This window comes from Cydia pomonella, unplaced genomic scaffold (genome assembly GCF_033807575.1).
Source record: "Cydia pomonella isolate Wapato2018A unplaced genomic scaffold, ilCydPomo1 PGA_scaffold_79, whole genome shotgun sequence".
Classification (NCBI taxonomy): domain Eukaryota; kingdom Metazoa; phylum Arthropoda; class Insecta; order Lepidoptera; family Tortricidae; genus Cydia; species Cydia pomonella.
Window position 1 is genome coordinate 112,953 of NW_026907912.1, and position 19,000 is coordinate 131,952.

The following is a 19,000-nucleotide window of genomic DNA, read 5'->3' on the forward strand; positions in this document are numbered from 1 at the left end:
TGGGTTTCGAAAGCTTTGACGAAAGCTCTCGATTTACGGTTTTCATTAATGTAATTATTACTTTGCAAAATCTAGAAATATATCAACATTTAAAAAAATATTTTCAGAATCGTTCCGCCGCTAACTATTATAATAGTTGCAATATCTATAGACAGCGAGGAAAGTCGGTTTTTAAAGATTTTTCTGAAAGCCTATGATATCTGGCTACGTTGGTGTAAGTTTGAAAGCGTCTTAATGTCTAGAAGTTCGTCAAAAGTAGTGATTTGTGTCAAGTAGCTTTTGGCCGCTGACTCGGCCAATGGATATTTTTCGGGAATTTTTTTTTAAAAGTGATATAATTGGGTTTCGAAAGCTTTGACGAAAGCTCTGGATTTACGGTTTCCTTTGATATAATAATTACTTGCCATAATCTGGAATTGTATCAAAATTTAAAAAAAAAAAATTTCAGAATCGTTCCGCCGCTAACTATTATTGAGTTTCAATATCTATAGATAGCGAGGAAAGTCGGTTTTGAAAGCTTTTTCTGAAAGCCTATTATAGCTGCCTACGTTGGTGTAAGTTTGAAAGTGTCTTAATGTCTAGAAGTTCGTCAAAAGTAGTGATTTGTGTCAAGCAGCTTTCGGCTGCTGACGCGGCCAATGGACATTTTTCAGGAAACAAATTTTAAAAATGATATGATTGGGTTTCGAAAGCTTTGACTAAAGCTCTCGATTTACTGTGTTCATTAATGTAATTATTTGTTTCCATAATCTAGAAATATATCAACATTAAAAAAATATTTTCCGAATCGTTCCGCCGCTAACTATTTTTCAGTTGCAATATTTATAGTTAGCGAAGAAAGTCGTTTCTGAAAGCTTTTTCTGAAAGTCCATGATTGCGGCCTACGTTAGTGTAAATTTATAAACTTCTTAATGTCTAGACGTTCGTCAAAAATAGTGATTTGTTTAAAGAAGCTTTCGGCCGCTGACTCGGCCAATGGATATTTTTCGGGAAACAAATTTTAAAGGTGATATAATTGGGTTTCGAAAGCTTTGACGAAAGCTCTGGATTTACGGTTTCCTTTGATCTAATAATTACTTGCCATAATATGGCATTGTATCAAAATTTTAAAAAAATATTTTCAGAATCGTTCCGCCGCTAACTATTATTGAGTTGCAATATCTATAGACAGCGAGGAAAGTCGGGTTTGAAAGCTTTTTCTGAAAGCCTATTATAGCTGCCTACGTTGGTGTAAGTTTGAAAGTGTCTTAATGTCTAGAAGTTCGTCAAAAGTAGTGATTTGTGTCAAGCAGCTTTCGGCTGCTGACGCGGCTAATGGACATTTTTCAGGAAACAAATTTTAAAAATGATATGATTGGGTTTCGAAAGCTTTGACTAAAGCTCTCGATTTACTGTTTTCATTAATGTAATAATTATTATTCCATAATCTAGAAATATATCAACATTAAAAAAATATTTTCAGAATCGTTCCGCCGCTAACTATTTTTCAGTTGCAATATTTACAGTTAGCGAAGAAAGTCGTTTCTGAAAGCTTTTTCTGAAAGTCCATGATAGCGGCCTACTTTAGTGTAAATTTATAAACTTCTTAATGTCTAGACGTTCCCCAAAAGTAGTGATTTGTGTGAGGAAGATTTCGGCCGCTGACTCGGCCAATGGATATTTTTCGGGAATCGACTTTGAAAAGCGATTTTTTTGGATTTTATAAATTTAGACAAAATCTCTTGATTTACGGTTTTCATTAATGTAATTATTACTTTCCATAACCTAGAAATATATCAACGTTTAAAAAAATATTTTCAGAATTGTTCCGCCGCTAACTATTTTTCAGTTGCAATATCTATAGTTAACGAAGAAAGTCGTTTCTGAAAGCTTTTTCTGAAAGCCCATGATAGCGGCCTACGTTAGTGTAAGTTTGTAAGCGTCTTAATGTCTACAATTTCGTCAAAAGTAGTGATTTGTGTCAAGAAGCTTTCGGCCGCTTACGTGGCCATTGGATATTTTTTGGGAGATAAATTGTAAATGTGATATGATTGGGTTTCGAAAGCTTTAACAAAAGCTCTTGATTTACGGTTTTCATTAGTGTAATTATTACTTTGCAAAATCTAGAAATATATCAACTTTTAAAAAAATATTTTCTGAATTGTTCCGCCGCTAACTATTTTTCAGGTGTAATATCTATAGTTAGCGAGGAAAGTCGTTTCTGAAAGCTTTTTCTGAAAGCCCATGATAGCGGCTTATGTTGGTGTAAGTTTCTTAGCGTCTTAATGTCTGGAAGCTTATCAAAATCACTGATTTCTGTCAAGAAACTTTCAGCCGCTGACTCGGCCAATGGATATTTTTCGGAAAACAACTTTGTAAAGTGATATGATTGGGTTTCGAAAGCTTTGACGAAAGCTCTCGATTTACGGTTTTCATTAATGTAATTATTACTTTGCAAAATCTAGAAATATATCAACATTTAAAAAAATATTTTCAGAATTGTTCCGCCGCTAATGATTTTTCAGTTGTAATATGTAAAGTTAGCGAGGAAAGTCGGTTTTGCAAGCTTTTTCTGAAAGCCTATGATAGCTGCCTACGTTGGTGTAAGTTTGAAAGCGTCTTAATTTCTACAAGTTCGTAAAAAGTAGTGATTTGTGTCAAGAAGCTTTCGGCCGCTAACGTGGCCAATGGATATTTTTCGGGAAATAAATTGTAAAAGTGATATGATTGGGTTTCGAAAGCTTTAACAAAAGCTCTTGATTTACGGTTTTCATTAGTGTAATTATACCTTTGCAAAATCTAGAAATATATCAACATTTAAAAAAATATTTTCAGAATTGTTCCGCCGCTAACTATTTTTCAGTTGTAATATCTATAGTTAGCGAGGAAAGTCGGTTTTGAAAACTTTTTCTGAAAGCCTATGATAGCTGCCTACGTTGCTGGAAGTTTGAAAGCGTCTTAATGTCTAGAAGTTCGTCAAAAGTTGTGATTTGTGTCAAGAAGCTTTCGGCCGCTGACGTGGCCAAAGGATATTTTTCTGGAAACAAATTTTAAAAGTGATATAATTGGGTTTTGAAAGCTTTGACAAAAGATCTTGATTTACGGTTTTCATTGACGTAATTATTACTTTCCATAATCGAGAAATATATCAACATTTAAAAAAATATTTTCAGAATTGTTCCGCCGCTAATTATTTTTCAGTTGCATAATCTATAGTTAGCGAAGAAAGTCGTTTCTAAAAGCTTTTTCTGAAAGCTCATGATAGCGGCTTATGTTGGTGTAAGTTTCTTAGCGTCTTAATGTCTGGAAGCTTATCAAAATCACTGATTTCTGTCAAGAAACTTTCAGCCGCTGACTCGGCCAATGGATATTTTTCGGAAAACAACTTTGTAAAGTGATACGATTGGGTTTCGAAAGCTTTGACGAAAGCTCTCGATTTACGGTTTTCATTAATGTAATTATTACTTTGCAAAATCTAGAAATATATCAACATTTAAAAAAATATTTTCAGAATCGTTCCGCCGCTAACTATTATAATAGTTGCAATATCTATAGACAGCGAGGAAAGTCGGTTTTTAAAGATTTTTCTGAAAGCCTATGATATCTGGCTACGTTGGTGTAAGTTTGAAAGCGTCTTAATGTCTAGAAGTTCGTCAAAAGTAGTGATTTGTGTCAAGAAGCTTTTGGCCGCTGACTCGGCCAATGGATATTTTTCGGGATTTTTTTTTTAAAAGTGATATAATTGGGTTTCGAAAGCTTTGACGAAAGCTCTGGATTTACGGTTTCCTTTGATATAATAATTACTTGCCATAATCTGGAATTGTATCAAAATTAAAAAAAAAAAAATTTTCAGAATCGTTCCGCCGCTAACTATTATTGAGTTTCAATATCTATAGATAGCGAGGAAAGTCGGTTTTGAAAGCTTTTTCTGAAAGCCTATTATAGCTGCCTACGTTGGTGTAAGTTTGAAAGTGTCTTAATGTCTAGAAGTTCGTCAAAAGTAGTGATTTGTGTCAAGCAGCTTTCGGCTGCTGACGCGGCCAATGGACATTTTTCAGGAAACAAATTTTAAAAATGATATGATTGGGTTTCGAAAGCTTTGACTAAAGCTCTCGATTTACTGTGTTCATTAATGTAATTATTTGTTTCCATAATCTAGAAATATATCAACATTAAAAAAATATTTTCCGAATCGTTCCGCCGCTAACTATTTTTCAGTTGCAATATTTATAGTTAGCGAAGAAAGTCGTTTCTGAAAGCTTTTTCTGAAAGTCCATGATTGCGGCCTACGTTAGTGTAAATTTATAAACTTCTTAATGTCTAGACGTTCGTCAAAAATAGTGATTTGTTTAAAGAAGCTTTCGGCCGCTGACTCGGCCAATGGATATTTTTCGGGAAACAAATTTTAAAGGTGATATAATTGGGTTTCGAAAGCTTTGACGAAAGCTCTGGATTTACGGTTTCCTTTGATATAATAATTACTTGCCATAATATGGCATTGTATCAAAATTTTAAAAAAATATTTTCAGAATCGTTCCGCCGCTAACTATTATTGAGTTGCAATATCTATAGACAGCGAGGAAAGTCGGGTTTGAAAGCTTTTTCTGAAAGCCTATTATAGCTGCCTACGTTGGTGTAAGTTTGAAAGTGTCTTAATGTCTAGAAGTTCGTCAAAAGTAGTGATTTGTGTTAAGCAGCTTTCGGCTGCTGACGCGGTTAATGGACATTTTTCAGGAAACAAATTTTAAAAATGATATGATTGGGTTTCGAAAGCTTTGACTAAAGCTCTCGATTTACTGTTTTCATTAATGTAATAATTATTATTCCATAATCTAGAAATATATCAACATTAAAAAAATATTTTCAGAATCGTTCCGCCGCTAACTATTTTTCAGTTGCAATATTTACAGTTAGCGAAGAAAGTCGTTTCTGAAAGCTTTTTCTGAAAGTCCATGATAGCGGCCTACTTTAGTGTAAATTTATAAACTTCTTAATGTCTAGACGTTCCCCAAAAGTAGTGATTTGTGTGAGGAAGATTTCGGCCGCTGACTCGGCCAATGGATATTTTTCGGGAATCGACTTTGAAAAGCGATTTTTTTGGATTTTATAAATTTAGACAAAATCTCTTGATTTACGGTTTTCATTAATGTAATTATTACTTTCCATAACCTAGAAATATATCAACGTTTAAAAAAATATTTTCAGAATTGTTCCGCTGCTAACTATTTTTCAGTTGCAATATCTATAGTTAACGAAGAAAGTCGTTTCTGAAAGCTTTTTCTGAAAGCCCATGATAGCGGCCTACGTTAGTGTAAGTTTGTAAGCGTCTTAATGTCTACAAGTTCGTCAAAAGTAGTGATTTGTGTCAAGAAGCTTTCGGCCGCTTACGTGGCCATTGGATATTTTTTGGGAGATAAATTGTAAATGTGATATGATTGGGTTTCGAAAGCTTTAACAAAAGCTCTTGATTTACGGTTTTCATTAGTGTAATTATTACTTTGCAAAATCTAGAAATATATCAACTTTTAAAAAAATATTTTCTGAATTGTTCCGCCGCTAACTATTTTTCAGGTGTAATATCTATAGTTAGCGAGGAAAGTCGTTTCTGAAAGCTTTTTCTGAAAGCCCATGATAGCGGCTTATGTTGGTGTAAGTTTCTTAGCGTCTTAATGTCTGGAAGCTTATCAAAATCACTGATTTCTGTCAAGAAACTTTCAGCCGCTGACTCGGCCAATGGATATTTTTCGGAAAACAACTTTGTAAAGTGATATGATTGGGTTTCGAAAGCTTTGACGAAAGCTCTCGATTTACGGTTTTCATTAATGTAATTATTACTTTGCAAAATCTAGAAATATATCAACATTTAAAAAAATATTTTCAGAATTGTTCCGCCGCTAATGATTTTTCAGTTGTAATATGTAAAGTTAGCGAGGAAAGTCGGTTTTGCAAGCTTTTTCTGAAAGCCTATGATAGCTGCCTACGTTGGTGTAAGTTTGAAAGCGTCTTAATTTCTACAAGTTCGACAAAAGTAGTGATTTGTGTCAAGAAGCTTTCGGCCGCTAACGTGGCCAATGGATATTTTTCGGGAAATAAATTGTAAAAGTGATATGATTGGGTTTCGAAAGCTTTAACAAAAGCTCTTGATTTACGGTTTTCATTAGTGTAATTATACCTTTGCAAAATCTAGAAATATATCAACATTTTGTAACACTTTGGGGTATCCACCCAGTGTTATAAACAGCTGAGTAGCATATTATATAGGTACTTTATAGGTTAGAAAATGGTATGTTTGTTTTGGTAAGATTTGGTAGTTGAAATGTCTTCGACACGGATGTCATAGTGGGTCAGTCAAGGACTGAGACCTGTAGTGATATTTTCAACTTTACATATACGCTTTTAGCTATATTGAGTGGACAAAACTTACCGGAGCGGTAGGTCAGTCTGTGCGGTCACTCCGTTGCATTTTGCGCATCCATGTCGTGTTCCTGCGTTGTGCTAGGACACAGGCACTTTGTTTTCGTTGTGGTATATACATTTCACAATTGAAATACCTTTTAAAACATAGAAATACCACGTATTAACAGTATGATTTTGATAAAACCGAGCAGTTGTTTATTTCAGCGGTAGACACTGACGGCTGTCAATGTCATTTGGTTTTTTTTTGTCCATGGTTCCGTAACAGACGGTCGGTCACACTTGTTGTACGACAATAAACATATACTTGTGGTTCTTTTATCTTTTTATAATTTCCAATTATTAATAAAGTCCGTATTATTTGCTTCCCAAAATGAGTAACTCTTTTTATTGTTGATGTTTCGAATTATTCCGAGGGTCAAACCGGTCAGTCGCCGTATCCATTGAATGGGTAGGTTTTCATTCATCAGTTTGTCTATGGTTTCTCGGATTGGAATTTTGATAAATCATTGTTCGATCGATCTTCAAGATGTGAAGGATATTAGAAAATCTTTCGGCAATCAATCTTAGGGGTATGTAACCTACTTGAAGGTTTTATTTCCTAAAACTGTGGTAAATTCAAGTTAGTAATCGTTAATGTAATTTTGTTACAGCTCGTCCCAAAATGTGCATAATTTAGCGTCTTAGAGCCTACCTAAAATGGCGGCTGCTAATCTTTTCCCTTCAATTTAACATAACTTGGTGAGTCTCCACACTTTTTAAATATATAAAGAAGGAAAGGCGGAGGTAGTGTGTCCTTTCGCAAATGGGTTAATATAGTGTTTTATGTGGATTTCCCAGCAAAACCTAATGTAACGTCAACCACCTCTTCGTCTTGCCACGCGGTCTGCAGGCGCCGTCGTTGGTATAGGAAATAATGGACACGGCATAAACCCCGGTAAGTCATTTAATCGCTTCATTGCCGTAATTTAAATCGCGCTGTGCCTCAGTTTAAAATATAATTTTTCTATAAAACTAAACGTGTTAAAACATAATTTTTTTTAACCTAGAACATTTTCTTTGTTCTTAGGGTTTTTCCTGGACCCTGGTTTTTTCCTGGACCCTGGTTTTTTAAGGCTGTGCCATCCGGTGGCAGCGTTCTTCTTGGCAGTGTCCGTGAAGTTAAGACTTTTATGAATATACCTTTAGTTAAATATGGACTCTTTACGCTGAACAGGTAACCTGTAATCCCTGTGAGCAATTGCTTACTGCTAAACATCCCCGGAGGTTGGGGCATAACTTTTACTTTAGACAGTGTTATGTTAGGAAGACAAATTTTGATATTGTTGTCCGTAGACACAGAGATGTCTATGATGTATTTAGTGTAAATTTCAAGAAATAGTGGTGTCACTAAGAAGTATTTAGTATTACTTATTTACTAATAAATAACTCGTGTTGACCGTAGCGGGTCATATATATTTAAGGAATAAAGGTGTGTATTAAATAAATTTGGGATTTTCATTTGGATATGTCATGCGCTTGATGAGGATAGTATCCTGGCGTCCTACCTTAAATTTTTGGATACCTATTCTCACTCCATAGTGGCCTGAACCGCGACCCTATCTATGATTGTAGTTAGCCGAAGGTATTTGTGAACTTTTCAGTAGTGAAGTTTGGTGAGTTCTGGATCACTCCATAGAAACACGTTTCCTTCTATGGAAACGGTCTTTAACAATAATAGAATCGGATCTTCTCCATATCCAGAGCTCACCCACACCTATTACAGTGGCATGCCCAACGTGTGGCCTATGGAGTATGACATGTCCAAGTGAAACATTTTTGCATTATTTTAGTATTAAGGTTATTTTATGTAAAAGGGATTGCAAGTTATTGTTTTAAATTGTTGCTTGAGTTGGAGGTTAAACTTATAAATTTAACCAACTTATAAATAAAACTATACTACGCTAAATAATTAGCCTTACATAAGAGAAATTTTCTCACTATTTTAAAATACTTTAAAAGGGTTAAAATCTAATAAAGTTTTAACTTACTTTAAAATATTACAATTCAAAACCTGACACTGACTTACTTCTGATATTAAATATCAATCTTAAAAAATGGATTTCCTAAATGCGGGATGTAAAATCATACATTTACATAAAGATGAAATGGCACATGAACTGGCGATTCGCAGACTTCCGGTTAATCCTGTATCGCGTCGGTCCAGCTTATGTCATGCGTTAAAACAGACTGCAGATTTAGCCAAAAAGGGTAGTTTGAAGTGCCAGGACTTGTTAATAAGTAACGAAGTTGCCGAATTGGAGCTCTGCCAACGTAAGGTAGAGGAGATAGATTTAGAAGCGAAGGGAGACTTAACGGCGTCGGCGATTGATAGACTATCCTCGCGATGCAAATATCTTTTGTGTCGTGTTTCACGGTTACCTCAGGAGACCGAAGCGGTACTTCTGTTGAAAACATTAATTACTTCTTTATTAGATCGGTTGAATGAGCAAGGCTCTTCTGCGTCGTCTGGGTCAGATGATGATTTTCAATCTCCTAACGAATCTCGTATTGTTAGGGAAATTATTTATAAAACGGACAAGACTTTCAACATAAATTCCTTGAATTTGAAATTCAAAGGTGACACCTGCGTTCGTACGTTTCTGTCTCGCCTCGAGGAGTTGCGAGATGCCAGAGGAATCTCAGAGAGTCGTATATATAAGGGATTTCCTGAAGTTCTTGAGGGTCCGGCGTTGTCGTGGTTCCGGTCGCAACGTACAAAACTTACTACATATAAGGAGGTCACCGCGGCTCTACAAGAGGAGTTTGACATACCTGATTTGGATCACCAATTGTTGCAGGAAATACGGGCTAGGACTCAAGCCAAGTCCGAAACAATTGTCTTTTTCGTATCAACCGTGTTAGGGATGTATGAGCGTCTGACGAAGGAGGTTCCTGAGCAAGAGAAGCTGGATACTATGATGCGGAATATTCGCCCAGAGTATTCCAAGGATTTAGCCTTACACGACATAGAATCGATAGAGCAATTAAAGTCTTTGTGTAAGCGCATTGAATTGGCGCAAGTCAAGGCGAAGCAGTTTCGCGAACCGAGTCTCTCAAACAAGACTAATGATTCTTCCTCTGACCATCCGTCGAAGAATGTAGAACCTCGTAATAAGTCGTTTCAGTCTCGTTTCCCTAATTCTTCCAGAAACTTTGTTGCTTCTGTGGCACAAAGCTCTTCTCACACGAAATGTTTTCGATGTGGTATGTCCAATCATAACACTAAAGAGTGTAAGAGCTCTCGAGAGATCGTTTGCTTTAAATGCGGAGAAAAAGGGGTGAAAACTCCAGAATGTGTTAAATGTAACTCCAAGACAAAAAACTAAATAGGGTCTTTTCTGCTAATAACAATTCTAGATCTTCTGCTCCCTGTCGTGCAGAAAAGACAATCTTCTTTAATCCTCCGAAGGGAGATGACAGGGTATATGCTCTCTTAAATATACTTAACTTGAATTTCAAGGCGTTATTAGATTGTGGAGCCAGTGTTAGTTTCCTGGGCCACAACAGCCATTTAGTATTCGCCACCGGTGGGATACCTATTCAAAAACATACTAAACCGGTTATGGTGAATGTAGCTGACGATCATCGAATCGTAGCCACTGAATATATGATTATACCAGTAAATTATAAAGGTCAAGTTAAACTTATACATTTTAATATTCAACCGGAGATTGCTACTCCAATGGTACTTGGTTTAAACTTTTGGAGAGCCTATGGATTAGCTCCTGGCCTCATTACTGATATAGAAAAGACTGATTCTCATTATATTGCTAGTCTTGACGTTTTACCGTCAGAGACAGGACTTACTACATATGATTCCTTATCTTCTGAACAAAAATCTCAACTTGAGACTACTAAATCTCTTTATGATCAAATTGATACGGATAAGGTTGGTCTGGGAAAGACTCACTTAATTGAACATGTTATAAATACTGGGGATACTCCTCCGATAAAACAAAAATATTATCGACTTAGTCCTTTTAAACAAGCTGCTTTAGCGAAAGAAGTTGATCGTATGCTGAGGGAAGGAATTGTCGAACCTTCGCATTCTCCATGGAATTCTCCTGTCGTTATGGTGGAAAAACCTAACGGAGATTTAAGACTTTGTTTAGATAGTAGAAAAGTAAATGCAGTTTCAAAATCTGATGCGTATCCCGTACCACACGTTCAATATATACTGGACAACTTACGCGATGCGAAATTCCTTACATCTCTTGATTTAAGTGCGGCATATCATCAGATCCCTCTTAGTGAAGACTCTAAGGAGAAAACTAGTTTTACTGTACCAGGGAAGGGATTATTCCATTATAAGAGAATGTGTTTTGGTTTAGTAGGTGCCTCTGCTACTATGCAACGTCTCATGGACAATCTCTTTACTTCTCATTTTGATCACAAGGTTTTCTGTTATATTGATGACATAATTATTTGTACTTCCGATTTTGATGAACATATAAGGTTGCTCAATGCCGTTTTTGAAAAACTAAAATCGGCAAACTTAACTATTAATATGAAAAAATCATCCTTCTGTAGGAGTGAACTTAAATATCTTGGGTATTTAGTTGATCGATACGGTCTGCGAACCGATCCGTCTAAAATTGATGTAATTTTAAATTTTCCTACTCCCAAAGATGCTAAGGATATTAAACGTTTTCTGGGAATGTGCGGTTGGTACCGACGTTTCATTAATAATTTCGCAAAAATAGCTCGTCCCTTATCTCGCTTAACGAGTAAGAAAGTAAAATTTGAATGGACAGATGAAGTCAACGATTCTTTTAACATACTTAAATCTGCCTTAGTGTCTTCTCCTATTCTTAAATGTCCCGACTTTAATGAATGCTTCTATATCCATACGGATGCATCTTCGTACGCCGTAGGCGCTGTTCTGATTCAACCTTTTAATGGAGTCGATCATCCTATTGCCTACTGCAGCCGTACACTTAACCAACCAGAGACGAACTATTCAGCTACTGAACGCGAACTCTTAGCTGTGATTTATGGTCTTGAGCAATTTCGTGCATATGTAGAAGGGAGAAAATGTTATATTGTAACAGATCATGCATCTTTAAAATGGTTTCAAAACTTAAAAAATCCTACAGGACGATTAAATAGATGGGCGTGTAGATTGAGTCAATTTAATTTTGAAATAATTCACCGGAAGGGCAAAGAACATGTCATACCTGACTGTCTTTCTCGTATTCACGTCAGTTCTTTAAATTCTGCTACTATTCAAGATCCTTGGTATCTTGATCTATATAAAAAGGTGTCTGAAAAACCTACTCTCTTTCCCAACTTTAAAATTGAAAATGATAAACTTTTCCGTTACTCTAAGAATAAGTATCGTCTGACAGCTCAATTTGACTGGAAGCTGGTACTTCCTTATGAGCATCGTAATGGAGTCCTAAATAAGTGTCATGATGATCCTACAGCAGGTCATTTTGGCGTGGGTAAAACTCATTCCAAAATAGCCGACATATATTATTGGCCTACTTTATTTCAGGACGTCAAGGATTACGTCGACTCTTGTGAAATTTGTAAAACTTATAAACCTGTTAACTTAGCTCGTCCTGGTTTGATGGGTAATCCACGACGTGTATCGTCGCCAGGCGAAGCAATATCTTGTGATATTCTTGGTCCCTTTCCTCCATCTTATCTGAGAAATCAGTATCTCTTCGTATGTGCTGATTATTTCAGTAAGTATGTGACTTTGTTTCCACTACGCAACATAACTGCTAAAGCTATCGTTAAGTGTATGGAAAAAGGGATATTTCTTATACATGGGGTTCCTAAATATATATTCTGCGACAATGGTGTTCAATTTACTTCCAAAGACTTTCGAGACTTAATGTCCAAATATGATGTCCCTCATATTTTCTATAACCCTAGGTATCATCCTCAGACGAATCAAACGGAACGAGTGAACCGTGAACTAGTAAGAACCATTGCCTCATACGTGCGTTCTGATCACCGTAACTGGGATAAGAACGTATCGGAAATACAATGTGCATTGAATACAGCTCGTCACGAAGTAACTAAAAACACACCGTATTTCTTAACACACGGTCGTCAAATGATTCTAGATGGTTCCCTTTATAATAGCGAAGGTCCCATAGATCAAAACGCGCTCGAATTAGATACCAGTGGTGCTTTTTCTGAAAGACTTAAAGAGCTCAAAACTGTATTTCAAAAGGTGCGTAACTCGTTGATTGCCTCCCATGAACGTAACGCTAGGTATTATAACATGAGGAAGCGTCACGTAGAACTGGAAGAAGGACAAATCGTTTATAAAAGATGTTTCCCATTGTCAAATGCAGCAAAACATTTTTCTGCTAAATTAGCGCCCCGTTATGACAAATGTGTCATTCATAAAAAATTGAGTCCTCTTGTATACTCTTTAAAATCCTTAGAAGGAAAACTTCTAGGTAACTTCCATATAAAAGACATTGTACGTCCTGGTGAAGCCGAGCCGTCTTCCTAGCGGTACTCGTCTTAACACCAATTGGATACTTACACTTGAAAATATCCTATGTGATACTAAATATTGAACGTACCTACTAAACTGAAGGCGACCTGGCACAAGCTGGTTTTCATCAGACTGGGTATTTGTTCCATGTTTTTGTTTTTTATTGGTACCGGGTGCACACGGACCAACATTAATCTTTCATGTGTCCTTATAAAGACATAAAACTTTAAATAATCTGAATAAACTGCAGAAACTTACTTTACTTATAAACCCTAAACGGGCCTATTACATGAAATATTATTAATTATTGAAAAAGGGACTACGTTCTCGCTAAACTGTACTGTAACTGAACTTTTGTTTGTAATTTTAGGAATTGTGCTAGAGAATGTAGCTTGTTACATATTTCCACTACTGTCGGTGATAGGCAATTTCTTTAATAAAGGGAAGGTTGTTAACGTTGCCGTCTTTGACGTTTTCTTTTAGGTTTAGGAAAGCGCGCACTAGGAATAAGAAGGTTCGAACCAAAATTAGTCATTAGATTTCCTTGGTCGAACTGATCATTCACCAAGTCATAGGTATAACTTTGGTTGTAAGACTTGTTTTTCTTTATAGATTATCTATGGTTTCTTATTTACGTTTCGTAGGTTAAGGTGTTCACTTCCTATTGGGCGTATAGCATTAAAAAAAAAATTTTTTTTGAAAAAAAAAATTTTTTTTAACCCAACTAAAGATGAACTGTAACACTTTGGGGTATCCACCCAGTGTTATAAACAGCTGAGTAGCATATTATATAGGTACTTTATAGGTTAGAAAATGGTATGTTTGTTTTGGTAAGATTTGGTAGTTGAAATGTCTTCGACACGGATGTCATAGTGGGTCAGTCAAGGACTGAGACCTGTAGTGATATTTTCAACTTTACATATACGCTTTTAGCTATATTGAGTGGACAAAACTTACCGGAGCGGTAGGTCAGTCTGTGCGGTCACTCCGTTGCATTTTGCGCATCCATGTCGTGTTCCTGCGTTGTGCTAGGACACAGGCACTTTGTTTTCGTTGTGGTATATACATTTCACAATTGAAATACCTTTTAAAACATAGAAATACCACGTATTAACAGTATGATTTTGATAAAACCGAGCAGTTGTTTATTTCAGCGGTAGACACTGACGGCTGTCAATGTCATTTGGTTTTTTTTTGTCCATGGTTCCGTAACAGACGGTCGGTCACACTTGTTGTACGACAATAAACATATACTTGTGGTTCTTTTATCTTTTTATAATTTCCAATTATTAATAAAGTCCGTATTATTTGCTTCCCAAAATGAGTAACTCTTTTTATTGTTGATGTTTCGAATTATTCCGAGGGTCAAACCGGTCAGTCGCCGTATCCATTGAATGGGTAGGTTTTCATTCATCAGTTTGTCTATGGTTTCTCGGATTGGAATTTTGATAAATCATTGTTCGATCGATCTTCAAGATGTGAAGGATATTAGAAAATCTTTCGGCAATCAATCTTAGGGGTATGTAACCTACTTGAAGGTTTTATTTCCTAAAACTGTGGTAAATTCAAGTTAGTAATCGTTAATGTAATTTTGTTACAGCTCGTCCCAAAATGTGCATAATTTAGCGTCTTAGAGCCTACCTAAAATGGCGGCTGCTAATCTTTTCCCTTCAATTTAACATAACTTGGTGAGTCTCCACACTTTTTAAATATATAAAGAAGGAAAGGCGGAGGTAGTGTGTCCTTTCGCAAATGGGTTAATATAGTGTTTTATGTGGATTTCCCAGCAAAACCTAATGTAACGTCAACCACCTCTTCGTCTTGCCACGCGGTCTGCAGGCGCCGTCGTTGGTATAGGAAATAATGGACACGGCATAAACCCCGGTAAGTCATTTAATCGCTTCATTGCCGTAATTTAAATCGCGCTGTGCCTCAGTTTAAAATATAATTTTTCTATAAAACTAAACGTGTTAAAACATAATTTTTTTTAACCTAGAACATTTTCTTTGTTCTTAGGGTTTTTCCTGGACCCTGGTTTTTTCCTGGACCCTGGTTTTTTCTGGACCCTGGTTCTCTAAGGCTGTGCCATCCGGTGGCAGCGTTCTTCTTGGCAGTGTCCGTGAAGTTAAGACTTTTATGAATATACCTTTAGTTAAATATGGACTCTTTACGCTGAACAGGTAACCTGTAATCCCTGTGAGCAATTGCTTACTGCTAAACATCCCCGGAGGTTGGGGCATAACTTTTACTTTAGACAGTGTTATGTTAGGAAGACAAATTTTGATATTGTTGTCCGTAGACACAGAGATGTCTATGATGTATTTAGTGTAAATTTCAAGAAATAGTGGTGTCACTAAGAAGTATTTAGTATTACTTATTTACTAATAAATAACTCGTGTTGACCGTAGCGGGTCATATATATTTAAGGAATAAAGGTGTGTATTAAATAAATTTGGGATTTTCATTTGGATATGTCATGCGCTTGATGAGGATAGTATCCTGGCGTCCTACCTTAAATTTTTGGATACCTATTCTCACTCCATAGTGGCCTGAACCGCGACCCTATCTATGATTGTAGTTAGCCGAAGGTATTTGTGAACTTTTCAGTAGTGAAGTTTGGTGAGTTCTGGATCACTCCATAGAAACACGTTTCCTTCTATGGAAACGGTCTTTAACAATAATAGAATCGGATCTTCTCCATATCCAGAGCTCACCCACACCTATTACAATTTAAAAAAATATTTTCAGAATTGTTCCGCCGCTAACTATTTTTCAGTTGTAATATCTGTAGTTAGCGAGGAAAGTCGGTTTTGAAAGCTTTTTCTGAAAGCCTATGATAGCTGCCTACGTTGGTGTAAGTTTGAAAGCGTCTTAATGTCTAGAAGTTCGTCAAAGGTTGTGATTTGTGTCAAGAAGCTTTCGGCCGCTGACGTGGCCAATGGATATTTTTCGGGAAACAAATTTTAAAAGTGATATGATTGGGTTTCGAAAGCTTTGACAAAAGCTCTCGATTTACGGTTTTCATTAATGTAATTATTACTTTCCATAACCTAGAAATATATCAACGTTTAAAAAAATATTTTCAGAATTGTTCCGCCGCTAACTATTTTTCAGTTGCAATATCTATAGTTAACGAAGAAAGTCGTTTCTGAAAGCTTTTTCTGAAAGCCCATGATAGCGGCCTACGTTAGTGTAAGTTTGTAAGCGTCTTAATGTCTAGAAGTTTGTCCAAAGTAGTGATTTGTGTCAGGAAGTTTTCGGCCGCTGACTCGGTCAATGGATATTTGTCAGGAAATTTGTTTTAAAAGTGATATGATTGGGTTTCGAAAGCTTTGACAAAAGCTCTGGATTTACGGTTTTCATTGACGTAATTATTACTTTCCATAATCGAGAAATATATCAACATTTAAAAAAATATTTTCAGAATGGTTCCGCCGCTAACTATTTTTCAGGTGCATAATCTATAGTTAGCGAAGAAAGTCGTTTCTGAAAGTGTTTTCTGAAAGCCCATGATAGCGGCTTACGTTGGTATAAGTTTCTAAGCGTCTTAATCTCTGGAAGCTTATCAAAATCACTGATTTCTGTCAAGAAACTTTCAGCCGCTGACTCGGCCAATGGATATTTTTCGGAAAACAACTTTGAAAAGTGATACGATTGGGTTTCGAAAGCTTTGGCGAAAGCTCTGGATTTACGGGTTTCTTTGATGTAATAATTACTTTCCATAATCTGGAATTGTATCAATATTTTAAAATATTGTTTCAGAATCGTTCCGCCGCTAACAATTATTGTGTTGCAATATCTATAGACAGCGAGGAAAGTCGGTTTGTAAAGCTTTTTATGAAAGTCTACGATAGCTGCCTACGTTGGTGTAAGTTTGAAAGCGTCTTAATGTCTAGAAGTTCGTCAAAAGTAGTGATTTGTGTCAGGAAGATTTCGGCCGCTAACTCGGCCAATGGATATTTTTCGGGAATCGACTTTGAAAAGCGTTGTTTTTGGATTTTAAATATTTCGACAATAGCTCTTGATTAACGGTTTTCATTGTTGTAATAATAACTTTTCATAATCTAGAATTGTGTCAACTTTTAAAAAAAAATTGTTCAGAATCGTTGCGCCGCTTACTATTATTCAGTTGCAATATCTATATATAGCAAGGAAAGTCGGTTCTGAATGCATTTTTATTTTAAAAAATTAACTCTTTATTGTTGGTATCAATTAGAAAATGTCTTTCTGTCTAGAAAAGGTTTTAATTTAGTTTTGTATGCTTAGAATCTTATGGCCGTTCATTTTTTAACAAAAACTCTAATAATCATGGTAAATGTATTTTGTAAACAGTAAATGTGAGGATTTAATCAACATCTTCTGTGAATAATAGATTTGAAGCGTCTTTATGTCTTTAAATGCGTTTATAGTTAACTTGTGTAGTACGTAATGTTGGTGGCTGTTCAAGTCATTTTTGATACCTAGTTGGTAAAATTTATCGTGATACGCTATTAATTGTATAAAGCCCCACTTTTTTCTTCACCATTGACCTATTAATATCCCACTTAAGCTCTTTTTTATGGAAATACACGTATTAAAACTGTTAACTTCTTAATTTGGTCGGGTTATCGTTGGCCGATAACTTTGGCCGCTAACTTCACACCGGTGTACCTGTGGCAGATTCAAAGGGCGGAGTTTTTGAAAAAAATTTTTTTAGATCAAAATGCGGCTTAATTAGCGGTAGCAATTTAATTAGCAATCTTTAGGATTTTCTTTAGTGACTTTACCGATTCAAAAACGAATTTTTCGACTTTAATTCCATAGAAAAAATTACAAACATAGATCTTAAACGCACTTGAAAAAGTTGTAACAATTTATGCACAAAAGCTGTATGAAAATTCATTTAAAAATGCGCAATTTTATTTTTGAAGCAAATCATCGATTACTTTTTTTGCTAAAACTTACAACAAATTGAAATTCTAAAACAAGATATCTGCGGTCCCGAGTACGCACATCCATCTCTCTCAAATTTACGCTCAGAGAGAGTGAGAGAAGAACACGATTCTACGGGGTAAAGATGAAGATAAAGATAGTTTATTATTCAAATAGGCATATTACAATGCGCTTATGAACGTCAAATAAAGCTACGCCGGCTCTAACCCTACACTTCTGATCCGAGAAGATTTAAATCCCCCCTCAATTGTAGGAGGGTATCCCAATATGGACCGGCAAAAAACTCGGCCACACATTCGACAATCGGTGTTGTCAAAGTTAAGCTATCAATATTACACTTTAAACACAAAATTTGACATGAATATTCAAGTATATATATGTGTATCTATATCTCGTACAGCTAGGCCAAATTATAGAATCCTATCTGCTCATACTCTCAGCAAAACCCTGACTTATAACTCACGCTCCAGGCATTACCAAACCTCACGTGGCGCATACAATTTATTCCTAACTGTAGAGAACAGTCTATTCACTTTGGTTTTCCTGCCTTTTTTATGGAGGATAGGCAGGCGTTTGACCACGATCTCACCTGGTAAGTGATGATGCGGTCTACGGTGGAGCACGCTTACCTATGAGATACTCTACTCTACCTTGTAAATCCTCAGCCTAGCCTAACTACCTAGCTTGCCTAGTTAGCCGTAGCTGATCTTTCCCGCGAGATAAACTACCGGTCTTTTTTGAACTGCATATAAGTATGAAGGGGCTCCCTGCGGTTTTCATAAATTTTTGACAAGTTTTGCGCCGTTACTCTTACATTACGGATAGAATTATAAGTCAAGCGGCTATCGGTTTTTAAATTGTTTATCTCCATTCTTGACTGCCAGATATTGAACGAAATAAATACTTATTTTTTTAATGATTTTATTAAACGTTGTCTAAAAAGCTTTTTTCATAACTCGATTTCTGTAAAGGATGTCACATATACGAAATCTAGATATTTGGCTTTGTCTTTGACGTCTCTAAAAATAAGTCAGAGATTTTAATTTTAAACTAATTAACACAAAAGCTATGGCCAAAAAAACTGTTTTTTGATATAAAATTGTTCAACTTGATCCTAAAAAACTCGAACGCAATATACTTTGAAGTAAATATGGGATACTATATTGCTTAAAG

The 19,000-nt window shown here is 35.9% G+C and overlaps 1 protein-coding gene and 1 long non-coding RNA gene across 2 annotated transcripts; both read left to right on the forward strand.

Moving 5' to 3' along the window:
* The first annotated feature begins 6,189 nt into the window (after positions 1-6,189).
* On the forward strand, positions 6,190-9,502 carry LOC133534296 (uncharacterized). The gene is made up of 3 exons (XM_061873398.1): positions 6,190-7,134; positions 7,234-9,415; positions 9,457-9,502. Exons 2-3 carry the CDS (start codon positions 8,490-8,492, stop codon positions 9,500-9,502), a joined length of 972 nt encoding a protein of 323 aa, XP_061729382.1. The 5' UTR covers positions 6,190-7,134; positions 7,234-8,489.
* On the forward strand, positions 9,502-15,346 carry LOC133534294 (uncharacterized). Its single transcript, XR_009802004.1, has 2 exons — positions 9,502-14,583; positions 14,683-15,346. It is a non-coding gene; the product is annotated as an uncharacterized LOC133534294 (long non-coding RNA).
* The last annotated feature ends 3,654 nt before the right edge of the window (positions 15,347-19,000 follow it).

What these genes read in the sequence shown, in the direction of transcription:
- LOC133534296 (XM_061873398.1), top strand. Translation starts at nt 8,490, where the DNA reads ATGGATTTCCTAAATGCGGGATGTAAAATCATACATTTACATAAAGAT. An exon ending in CACGACATAGAATCGATAGA is followed by an intron (nt 9,416 to 9,456) that starts GCAATTAAAGTC and finishes AATTGGCGCAAG; the next exon opens with TCAAGGCGAAGCAGTTTCGC.